The sequence below is a fragment of the Eulemur rufifrons genome, chromosome 7 (genome assembly GCF_041146395.1).
Source record: "Eulemur rufifrons isolate Redbay chromosome 7, OSU_ERuf_1, whole genome shotgun sequence".
NCBI lineage: Eukaryota > Metazoa > Chordata > Mammalia > Primates > Lemuridae > Eulemur > Eulemur rufifrons.
In genome coordinates, this window is record NC_090989.1 from 144,757,239 (window position 1) to 144,770,079 (window position 12,841).

General features: G+C 42.4%; 1 protein-coding gene across 1 annotated transcript in view; it reads left to right on the forward strand.

Moving 5' to 3' along the window:
- The first annotated feature begins 8,014 nt into the window (after window positions 1-8,014).
- OXSR1 (oxidative stress responsive kinase 1) overlaps window positions 8,015-12,841 on the forward strand; it is a 91,704-nt gene continuing 86,877 nt past the window's right edge. Inside the window, exon 1 of the mRNA XM_069475544.1 lies at window positions 8,015-8,416. Within this exon, the coding sequence (XP_069331645.1) occupies window positions 8,347-8,416 (70 nt within the window). The 5' untranslated portion in view covers window positions 8,015-8,346. The remainder of the gene's footprint in view (window positions 8,417-12,841) is intronic.

Below are 12,841 nucleotides of genomic sequence, written 5' to 3' on the forward strand. Positions count from 1 at the left end.
AGAACACATAAACACTTAAGAATAGTTGGGCACTTGTGTACCTATCACTCAGGTTAAGAAATATAACATTACTTGTATCTTTTAAATCCTCTGTGTGCCCTACCCTGGCTGCACCACGTTCTTCCCCCTACACTTAATCACTGAACTGAATTTTTTTGTGTTGTTTCCTTGCTCTTCTTAAGATAACTTTCTTGGATATTTTTGTGAATGCAATCATATTCCATGCATTTTTCCCTTACTTTCTATCAGCATTGTTTTGAGATTCATCCAAGTTATTCTATAGAGCTGTAGTATATTATTGCTGCTGTATAATATCTACTGCATGAATAGTTTTACATTCTATTTGGGTGGTTTCCTTTACTTATTTTTTTAGCCATTACAAAACATGTTGATGTAGGTTTTCTAGTATATATTACTTCGAATGTATGTACAAAAGTTTATGTTGGATATATACTTAGGAGTGGAATTGCTGGGCTGCAGGGGAGGAGAGTTTTCACTTTGCTAGGTACTATCAAACTGCTTTCCAAAGACTTTGCAAATTTACATTCAAGACTAGCAGAGAGGCCAGGCGTGGTGGCTCACACCTGTAATCCTAGCACTCTGGGATGCCGAGGTGGGAGGATCGCTTGAGTTCAGGAGTTCGAGACCAGCCTGAGCAAGAGCGAGGCCCTGTCTCTACTAAAAAAAAAAATAGAAAGAAATTATATGGACAACTAAAAATATATAGAAAAAAAAATTAGCCGGGCATGGTGGCGCATGCCTGTAGTCCCAGCTACTCGGGAAGCTGAGGCAGGAGGATTGCTTAAGCCCAGGATTTTGAGGTTGCTGTGAGCTAGGCTGACGCCACGGCACTCTAGCCCAGGCAACAGAGCGAGACTGTCTCAAAAAAAAAAAAAAAGACTAGCAGAGGATCAGAGCATCTGTTGTTCCTCATCTTGGCCAACACTTAGTACTAATATTATCTGGCTTTTTAATTTTTGCCTATTGTTGAGCAGACAAATGATATCTCATTTGAGTTTTAATTTACATTTTCTTGATTATTAATGCAGCTGAGGTTTATTGGCCCCCAAAATATTCTTGTGGAATCAATATTAGTAAATTGCTTTAAAGAATTTAAATTACATTGTTAGTGTTATATAATATTTCCCCTTATAAAGAGTTCAAACAATACACATAAAGAAAATATGTACCTCACCTCCATGTATCTCCTAGACCTTATTTTATATATTTGACATACACGTAGAAAACTTATTCTACAACTTGCTTGTTTATCTTAATTATAGATCATACTATTCCAGTATGTACAGATCCACTTCAGTCTTTCTAATTGTTGTACGATATCTCATAGTATGGATGAAACACAATTTTATCAATCTCTTTTTTATTTTTTTTTGAACAATATTTGGATTTACAAAATCCAAAATGTACAAAAGGGTGTACGCTTCTGCTCCTTTTCCTCAACAAGTCAGTACCCCTGGCCTGGAAGCAACCAAAGTTAGCTGAGATTGGCTAGATGTTCACCAATTCCATCTGTTTCTTCTTCCTGAGCACACAGAAGCCATTTCTTGTTCTCCTTGACTTAGGTTGGAGTCAGACAACTGGGTCTGACCAACACAACATGGGAAGAGGTAATAGATACAACTTCCAGTCTTGGCCTGCTTTAGTGGTGTTCTCTCAACTGACTGACTGAATGCACAGGATTCAGTGGAGGACTCCAAGGAGGCCCTTAAAGATGGTGGGGCCACAAGATGGAAAAAGCCCAAATCTCTGATTCTCTGCTTGAAAAAGAGGGACCAGGGAACTCTACATTGGACTTTATTTGTGTAAGAAGTAAGTTTTGGGGTTAAACCATCCAGATGTTTAGGTTGTTACTTCAGCTAGCATTAATTACACAGGATACATGTGTTTCTCATGTATCCTGAAATGTTCCACATATTAGGTCATTAAATATGAAATGTCCGATTTCAAATCAAGAGTTTAGTTTATTATATCTCAAACAAGAAGCAGTACAATTATTCAAAGTATGTGCTTAAACTATTCACACAGTTTTGCCATCTTAAAGGTAGCTTGCTTATGCCAGCAGGGAAGAAGCCTGCAGAGCGAGTGGCGATGAAATTGCCAAACGCATTTTCCACAGCTTGTTGAGAATTGAACATTTTTCCTTGCAAGAAGTGGTCCAAAGCCTGGAAGAAGTGGTAGTCAGTTGGTGCAAGGTCTGCTGAATACAGTGGATGACAGGGAGTTTCCAAGTCCAGCTTATGTAGTTTGAGCAGCGTTTGTGTGACATATAGTTAAGCGTTGTCTTGCAAGAGGATTGGCCTGTCTCTGTTGACCAATCTTGGCTGCTAAATCACAAGCACCCTCATCATTTCATCCAGTTGGTTGCAGTAGACATCTGCTGTAATCGATTGACCAGGTTTCATGAAGCTGTAGTGGATAATACCAGCACTGGACCACCAAACAGACACCGTTAGCTTTTTTGATGAATATTAGGTTTTGGACTGTGTTTTGGCACTTCATCTTTATCCAACCGTTGTGCCAAACACTTGTGACTGCCAAAAAGAATCCATTTTTCATTACACATAACAATACACAATGGTTGGCCTTTATGTCATGGACAGCAAAGAAAGGCAAGCTTCGAGATGATTTCTCTTCTGATGGTCGTTTAATTCATGTGGAACCCATCTATCCATCTTCTTTACCTTGCCCATTTGTTTCAAATGGTCCAATATTTTGGAATAGTAACGTCAAACCTTGCTGCTAATTTATGCGTAGGTTGAGATGGATTCATTTCCCTACAGTTTTCAGCTCATCATTATCCACCTTGGTCTCAGGTCACCCACATGGCTCATTTTCAAGATTAAAATCACCAGAATGGAACTTCTCAAACCATCAACGTACTGTGCATTCATTAGCCACATCCTTCCCAAACACTGTTGGTATTTCAAGCTGTCTGTGCTGCATTGGTTCCATGATGGAACCCATATTCGAAAATAACATGAATTTTTGACTTACCCATGGTTTCACAACCATTGCTCTAAAAAAAATTTGAAAGATAATCACAAGCCAAAATGTGTGTTTGAAAGAATGAGGGGGAACGACACCAATTGGACATCAGACTGAGGTGGGGGGTGGGGGAGGGGATGGGGGTATGCCTACACAATGAGTGCATTGCGCACCGTTTGGGGAGTGGTAACACTTGAAGGTACTGACTCGGGAAAGGGGGGGTGGGGAAAAAAATATGAAACTGTTGTTTTTAACTTGCACTGTTCACTTAATAATTTATCATGAATATTTCCCATATTATTTCATATCATTGTACAAGAAATAATGTATACATTATGAGGACATACTGTATCTAACAAGATATACTGTTACACTCTATGATTCTGTAAAATTAAATTGAAAAAAAAAGAAATTAGAGGAAAAAAAAAGAATGTTATAAAAAAAAAAAAAAAAGAATGAGGATACACCTTCACACACACACAAAAACAAGTAGTGTCAAAGTGAAATGTCAGGAATATCAACTGTCAAACTTAGTACTTAAGGAAATCAGACATTCCATACTTAATAACCTAATATATACAAATAATTACCAGTCCTTGATGGATATATAGGTTGTTTCTAAATTTTCCCTATTACAATAATGCCACAATAAAACTCTAATGAAGTAGGTTTTCAGGCATACTAAACTTTCAAGAGATAGTGTCTGAAATGTTGCAGGCACCTGGGAACCTGTTCATTTAAGTATTTCCCATCTTTCGCTCAGTTCAGCTTGAGCTTGTCAAGTTGGCATGGTGCCAGCCTGGGAGAATGTGAAGCTCCTTTCTGGCCCAGAACCCAGCTTGATGCCTAGACTCTATTTGTTGCATGCACTGATTTTTTTTCCCTATGAATCTTTACATCTACCTATTTCTTGCAGGTCCTGAGTGCCTGTCACCTTGGACATTCATTTCCTGGGTTTGCCAAGCTCTCAGTTTCTCCCCTAGATCTAGACTCCTGGCTTGTTCATGTCTCCTCTACTGTCACACTTAATCTATTTAACCAACACCATGCCTGACTATGTGCCTCTGTGGGGTGCTACTCCAGGCACAAAGCAGAAAGCACACCTATGTGAGGTATGGCTGTTGTCCCCTCTCATAACAAGGGATAACATCACTTCCTGTGACATGTGATAAGGGATAGGTGGGAGGGAACAGATTCTAGCAGTCTATAGTTGGTCTTGGTACTGACATGAAACTGCTGAGAAAATCAGCTCATGATAGAGATATAAAATTGTGCTTTTCTTTATATTCATGTTTCTCACATGGGGTACACATTAATTTCTAGAATTCAAACGTTTATTTCATTAAAGGAGCCTATAAAATTTGAATTATTGAAGCTGTAATTACCCACTTCAAGGCATCACTAGTCTTGAAATCAGCTTTTTTTCTCTCTGTCCTACAGGTGCTAACAGCAAAGCACACTTAAAGGCAACAAAGTTGAGAAGGGGAAGCATGAATATACTTTCACTCCTGGTTTCTTAGTCCAGACAGGGATTCTTAACTTTTAGGTTAAGTAGTAGATGCTGTCTATACCAGGCTCACATCCTTTGGGCCTACTCTGGAGTTTGCTTTCAGAGACTTCTAGTACAGGAGGAGGACTGCCTGTATCTGCTGGAGTATTGCTGTATCTGCTGTGACCTTAGGAGGGTGCTTTTCCAAGCACTGAGCTGGGTAGACGTGCAGGAGTGTTGACCTTCAAAGAGGAAATGGGTTGGTGGGCTAACGCCTCAGCTCCCTTGCCTCTCAGTGGGACAGCTCTGAGGTGTGCGCCACAGTTTCCCAGGTGGTTCACAGCAGGATTAAACTCAGTGGCCCAGTGACCCCTCATTAATGCACCCTTAACCACTGTCCTTCCTTTCTTGTCTCACTTCTCCACTTGAGACTTTTTCATGGAGTCACTTCCTAAACAAACTACTCGCACCCAAATCCTGGTCTCAGAGACTGATTTTGGGGGAACCCAAACTAAGACAGGGGTTCCTTTGAAAATGTGAGGAAAAACAAGGTCCCTCTTCCTAGGAAAATATGCCATACTTTCAAGAAACCTATACAGAATTTGGTGTAATTTTAATATAAGTGCCAGGGTTCCAGAATCATCCTACCTTCCATTTCCCCCTCACCCCTCAAAAATTACTAAGGGAGCCATATACAAGGACCAGCAGCATAATAAGAATAAAAGTATTACTTTATTAAAAGCTTCAAAAGTGCCAAAAATTCCACGGTGCTCTGTTTAAAAAACAGTTGAACCTTGACTCTCCAAAAACTTTACTACTAATAGCCTACTGCTGACTAGAAGCTTTGCCGATAACATAAACCAGTGGTCTCCAACCTCTGGCACCCAGGACCAATTTCATGGAAAACAATTTTTCCACAGACCAGGGCAGGGGGCGGGGGAGGCAGAGCTCAGGTGGTGATGTGAGTGACATGGAGCGGGAGTGGCTGTACATACAAATTAAGCTTTGCTTGTTTGCCCACTACTCACCTGCTGTGCAGCCCAGTTCCTAACAGGCCACAAACCAGTACTGGCCCTTGGCCCGGGGGTTGGGGACTTCATACATAAACAGTTGATTGACACATATTTTGTAGTTATATGTATTATATACTCTATTCTTACAATAAAGTAAGCTAGAGAAAAGAAAATATAGTAAGAAAATCATAAATAAGAGAAAATATATTTACTATTCATTAAGTGGAAGTGTATCATCATAAAGGTCTTCATTCTCATCACCTTCACATTGAGTAGGCTGAGGAGGAAGGGGAGGTGTTGGCTGGTCTTGTCTCAGGAGTGGCAAAGACAGAAGACAATCTGTGTACAAGTGGACCCCACAGTTGAAACCCATGTTGTCCAGGGTCAAATGTACTCTTTGCGTAGTTGGCTCCCTATTCTCTATCACAGTATACTTGCCTTTTCCTACATGATTTGCTTAGTTGTTTACTGTTCTCAACCAGACTGTACAATCCACGAAAACATGAACTAATTCTGCTTTGGTCAGCACTGTAGACCCAGTGTTTATGATAATACTATCACATGGAAGATACTCCATAGGCTGAGAAAGAGGTTGATGTTTGGGCTCTGGCCTCAAACAGCCACCAATTCCTTGCTCATTAAAATCATGGGATCATAACCTCTCCCAGGCCATGTGAAGAAAGTCAAGGAGACAAGGGAAATAAAATGAACAGATCTGCAGAATCTATCAAGCTGTGTATGTGCAGGAAGTAGAAGAGAATCCATTAATGAATGTAGAGCGGCCGTGCCCACCAAGAATGCCCATTAACATGTTGAATTTTCACCCTTAGATTAGTAGCTCCTTTTCACTGGGGAAGAGGAAGAAACGAAGGAGGAAGGTTGCCAAAAATCTCGCCCTGAAGTATATACTATTATGTATATAATTTCAAGAGAGTATAAAAAAAAAATCTCAAGTTTGTCCATGGTCCACACAGCCCAACAATCCCTGGTTAAGAATTTCTGGTTTATGGACTTTTCTATTGGTACAACCTTGAGATTTCTAATCTTTACCATCAGATTTAGCTCCTTTCTGATAGTGGATCCCCATTCCTGCAAAAAAGGAAGCAGTACCTGCAGTAAATTAGGTGTCAGGAGTAATGATCAAAACCAATTTCTATAAGGCCTGTACTATGCTTCCTGGAACTGTGGCACCTTTGTTGTGATTGTAGTAGCCTATTCTCTCAATTTATACCTGTTCAAATCAGGTTAACTCTGCAAGGCCTTGTCCAAATGCCACCTCCTCCATGAAACATTCTCCAATCCTACCAATCAGGTGGAAACTGCTAGCATCTTCTAGCTGACTGCTTTGGCTTCATAGTCAATGGACCTCCCACGGCAGAGCTCAGCATAAGGCTTCCAGAGCTTGGCGGGGCCTGGGTTAAGGTCTTTTGCTCAATGACTGCTATTGGACTGAAAGGAGTTCAAAAGAGAACAGTTTTGCACCTACCCCTAACCTGTCGATGCTCTATTTTCCATCTTACCAAGCATGTTCACAGTCTTCAGCTCATTCATTTCTCCAATGGCCCCACGTAGTCAACCTGACAAAACTGAAGTTCTGTGAGAGTGAACAAAAACCAAGGCCCTTGATAGACCCCAAACTGCGTGGGCCGACTCTCACTTGTTTCATAACCCAAGCCGCGTCAGGGAGAAAAAACCAACTTCCCCAGGCCCTCAAGGCAAGTGCTCATTTGCACTCCTGACCTAAAGCAGAGAAAGGCCAGAACTCCATCCCTGCCCAACATGGGAAGGATCCGCGGGAGAGAGAGCCGCGACAAGCGCTGCGGGGAGAACGTCCTCCTTGAAAAGTGTCACGGGGCAAGCTTCCGGCTCCACTCCGCGGGTAGCCCAAGGCCTTTTATCCTAGTTGGCAGTTATCCACACCCAAAGGCTACCCCACCCAGCCGCTCCCTCGGGCTTCTCCACACCCTGCGGAGCCGTTTGCACGTCTCGAGAGTGTGACGGCTACGCCGTGACGTCACGCCACAGGAAGCGGTAAAGCGAGCAGGGTACCGGGGCTGTTGAAAGACTGGAGTCCTGAGGAGAGGAAGCGCGCCCAGAGGCTGAAGGCGGGACTAACTTATAACTGACGTCCACACATACCTATTGCCTTCCTGATTCCTTCTCAAACAAACCAATGAATATGATGACGAAGGCGGCAACGTGCCCCAGCCGCTAGAAGTGGCTCCGCCCCCTCAATTTGGTACCTCTTTGGTTGCCATGTTTAGTGTGGCTACTGCCTCTGTGTTACATTAGTTTCTTCAATGGCTTTTCGATGCCCTTCGCCGAACCGCTTCCTGAGAATTTCTTTCCTTCCATCGTCAACTTCCACTTTCTCGGGCTTCCAGCTTGCTCGTTGCATATCCAGCCACACTTAATATGTCGGCTGGAGGAGGGTCTGAGGTGGGGCGTGACTGGCGCGGTGACGTCATCGCGCTGCGTGCCGGCAGGTGGAGAGAGAAGGGAAAGTTTGGCCCGTGCGTGGGGCTCGGGTGGAGGGCGGGACAGAGGGGCTGGGCCCAGGCGAAGCTTCTGTCGCTGCTGCTGCGGAGGTCGAAAACCGAGTGTGGGCCGGGCCAGGGAGTGCCGGACGCGGAGGAGCGGGAGGCGAGGTCTGCCGGAGCTCTGAGCCCCCGCTGCTCTGCCGTGCGGTGACCCCGTGCCCCGGCGCAGTCCGATTCGTGGCTGTTTGGCGGCGGCTGGTGGGGGCGCGGCGGCGGCAGTTGGGGGTGGGGAGCCGCACGGCGAGGAGACTAGAGAGGTCAGCTAGTTTGAGGGAGAGCCGAGGGCGCTGCTGCCGTCATGTCGGAGGACTCGAGCGCCCTACCCTGGTCCATCAACAGGGACGATTACGAGCTGCAGGAGGTGATCGGTGAGAGCAGGCGCCGCTGAGGGGGGAGGCGCCGCGCTAGGCGGCGGGTGACACGCGGGAACGTGGGGAACCGCGGGAGCTTGGGGGAGCGCTGCGCTCGCAGGAATTCGTGCGGCCAGGGGGTTTGTAGGGCGTGTGCATGAAGCACCCGGGTCGTGGAGCGCGTGTGAAACGGGGCGGAGGTTTCGAGGCGCGCGCCTGTGAGGCGGGGTGGGGCGTGAGGGGCTCATGAGAGATTTGTGTACATGTTTGACAGATGTGTGAACATAAGCGAAGAAGAATAGTGCGAGTGTGGGACAGGCCTTTTCGAGGCTACTGAGAAAGGGGATATTGGAGTTGTGGGCACAGTCACCTATTTCTGGGATTGTGGGATAGGGCGCTTTAGTTCGTTCCCGCATCCACGCGAGAGCCCCTTGAGTGCCACGAAATGCCAGACATTGCTGGGTGGAGCTGGGGATCCTCTCCAGATGAAGCTGCAGGTACTGGACTCAGCAAGGTAGACCCAACTTCTGACTCCTTGCAATTGACTTTCAAGTCAGGGAGGTAGACATTAAATAAGTAGACAAAAAGAATTGAACAGGTTTTGGCAAGTGCTAGAAAGAAGATAAACAAGATAGTCTGATAGAGAATAACCTGGAGACCTCGTTAGGGTGATTTCAAGGAAAATTCTTTTTCTGAGGCCGTGACATTTAAGTTGAGCCCTGAAGGATGCGAAGTGAGTCTTAAGAGCCTAGGGAAGATTTTCCCTACTGAGGGGTGAGGAAATGCAATGGCCTTGAGGAGGGAAAGAGCCTGATGCGTTTTAGGACCTGAATGAACAAAGGTTAGCAAAGATAGAGAGGTAAGGGAGGACTTAGGAACATTCTCAGCCATGGTAAAGATTTTGGAGTTTTATTTTAAGTATCACTGGAGGGCTTCAAGCAGCTCTCTAATGTGCTCTGATAGATGGGGCTGCTGTGTGGAGTAGATTTGAAGGGGGTCCAGGAATACCAGTTGGCAGAGACCAAAACTTGCACAAACATGGATTGTAATTCCCAGAGAAGCATACTGATTGGGGGAAGGTTGAGGACTGGGGATGAGGGGAGTATTTGTTGGATAACAATAACCCAGTGACCTTGGAAATCAAAAGGGGGTGGGTATAGCTAAACAAGGCTCAATCCAACTGACATGAGCAGACTCCTGTGTATTGGAGGAAGGAGAATTGTCTACTTTGTCAGCATCCTGCCCTAAAATTAGTTTTATAACAAAGACCAACTGAAGACTCCTTCGCTGCCTTGAGGGTGTCAGTGTTTGTTGCAATGTGTCTGTGTTTGGAAGAAATCTTGTCAAATTTATTTTTTTCATTTTACTTCCCTCTCTTTTTAAAACAGTCTGGGCTAAGTTTTATCTGAAAGATATCACATCGTTTTCCTTAAGCCACTTGGTGGGTCTGTGCCCTTGCTACATGCTAGGTCTTTGGCATGTACTGATTGGTTCTAAAGACAGACTAGGTCTCTGTCTTGACTGATTGATTGCTTCTGGTTCCCTCAATGAGAGTTTCCTATTGAAAGAAAGGATTAAATGGGAGATTCCAAAATGATGTCAGAAAAGTAAAGAAGAGGTTCCTTATCATTTTAGAAGTATTTTCCTTCCTTTTCTGGTAGTGTGTACATCTTTCTAGGGTGAAGAGGATGGTTGTCATTCTTAAAGCTTTTGCTGTTAAGGTGACATAGTATTTCGGAGTTGCAAGGGCTCTAGAGTTTTAGTGGTTTGTTAAGGTGTCCTCAGACCTATAGGATGTCTGTGAGTGGGCAAAAGGGAGTCTCTCAATCCTCTAAAATAGGGTTAGTGTTCATCACATTCACAAAGTGGTCTATGAGAATAGAGAATAGGTTGAGAACTCCAATGTCATTTGACCACCTTATTTAATACCATAAAATTCACCCATTTTAAGTATAAAATTTAGTGATTCTTAGTAAATTTACTGTTTTGTACAACTATCACCATAATCCAGTTTTATAATATTTCCGTCACCCCAATGAGATTTCTTGTGCTTGTTTACAGTTAATCCCTCTTCCTACCTCCAGCCAACCACAAATCTACTTTTTGGCTCTATAGATTTCCCTTTTCTGGACATTTCATATCAATGGGATCATATAACATGTGGTCTTTTGGGTTTGGTTTCTTTCACTTAGCACAATATTTTTTCATCTTTCAAAACAATTTTATTGAGGTATAATTTACATACCATAAAATCTACCTGATTAAAGTGTACAATTCAGTATTTTTTTAGTAAATTTATAGAGTTGTTCAGTCATCACGACAATCCAATTTTAGAACATTTCCATCATTCCAGAAAAATGCCTCATGTTCATTTGCAGTCACTCCCAGTTCCCACCCTCAGTCCCAGGCAACCACAAATCTACTTTCTGTCTCTATAGATTTGCCCTCTCTGTATATTTCATGTAAATGTAATCGCAGAATATGTGGTTTTTTTGTGTTTGGCTTCTTTCATTAATACTTTGCATAATATTTTTTGAAGTTCATTCATTTTGTAGAGTATAACAGTACACAGTTCCTTTTTACTGGACACCAGTTGATGGACATTGAATTGTTTCTGCTTTTTGACTATTTGGAATAAGGGTATATGAGCAGTCACATCAAGTCTTCATTGTGAACATGTTTCATTGTCTTTGGGTATATACTGAGGAGTGGAATTGCTGGGTTTATGGTAAATTTAACTTTTTTCTTTCTTTTTTTTTTTTGTAACAGAGTCTCGCTCTGTTGCCCGGGCTAGAGTGCCGTGGCATCAGCCTAGCTCACAGCAACCTCAAACTCCTGGGCTCAAGCAATCCTCCTGCCTCAGCCTCCCGAGTAGCTGGGACTATAGGCATGCGCCACCATGCCCGGCTAATTTTTCTTCCTATATATTTTTAGTTGTCCATATAATTTCTTTCTATAGTATGAAATAAGGTGAATCACCTTGTTTTAAAGTTGAAGACACTGAAACATAGAAAGGTAAAATGACTGCCTAAAGCCATATAACTAATTAATGGTAGAGCCAATGTTGGCATCCGGTGCTCCCATTGCCTAATTCAGGATCCTTCTTCCTCCATTTGTATTGATTGGTTTTTGGATATAAACTGGAAGATGGGGGTCATTGTCCCACAGATTAGGGGAAATAGCCTTACAGTGAAAAAGTGTGATAGGTGTTCACACCTATCAGATCGTTCTACTCCACACCTCACACTCTTTCAGTCCATCCTCCCAGCAGGGAGGAGAAAAGTTTTTCCTTGAACTACAGCCTAGTAACAAGTAGCAAGACTCAATAAAGCATTGTATTCTTATTCTAACTTTGCTTCCATACCAAAATATTTGAAAAACAGTATTTCGTAATAAGCTATAGTCTTCAAAATGAATCTTTGTGATTTCTTCAGATTACACTCAACTTTTTCAGGAGACAAATGATTGGAGTCTAGAAAAAAGAGATTGGGATCATTTAAATTTTGTTTTCAAAGGATTGTATTCTAGGAAAATCAGTGTAATGGTGTCTCTTCCTCATCAAAACACATACATATTTTTGAAATGTAGTATTTTTCTACTTAAAACTATGTTATGGGTTGTTTCTCACATTCTGTTTTGTTCTCCCTCTTTCCGATAAAACTCTGCAGGAAAAAGAAAAATCTCTTCCTAGGAACATTTTAAAAGCATACGGATTGGGAATTCAAAGGACTGCCTTTTAAAGAATTGTATCATCTTAATCATGCTTTGGCAAGATTTGAAGTTCTTTGAGTATGATTATTTGTAAAAGGTGTTTGTATCATTCTCACAATTACTCATTGATCTTTTCAGTATTTTTGAGCTAATTCCTAGCCCTTAGTCTTGCATTAGAATTTTCTGAGCATGTATTATACTCTATTTGACATATGCTGAAGCATCTGTAAAAGAATGGGCTTTGGGGTTAGACTGACCTGGATTCAAATCTTCGTTTTCCCTCTTACTAGCTATGTGATTTTGTACAAATTATATAACTGGTTTTAGTGTCAGCTTTTTCTCTGTAAACTAGGGATAATAGTACCTGTGTCCTTGAGGCTGTTATGCAGATTGAGTGCAATTGTGGGAACTATTTGGTTCATATTAAATGCTCCATAGAATGGTAGCTCTTACTATCTCTGACTTTCTTTTTTTTTTTCTTTTTCTTTTCCTTACATTTCCCAGGATTTGGTATTGTCATGAAATATGAAACACTATGTGATTTGAAATCTTGTAACACTTAAATATTTTGAATGTTTTTAATGTTTATTGGAATATCACTGCATATTTTTTTTCTTGGTTCCAGGTCTCATTCAAGTTTAGATGGATTCAGGGATTTGTGTTGGACATCGTAGCATAGCTGTGTAAGGCCCTCCCACCACGGTGTTGCCAACAATACAGTGTGATGGCAAA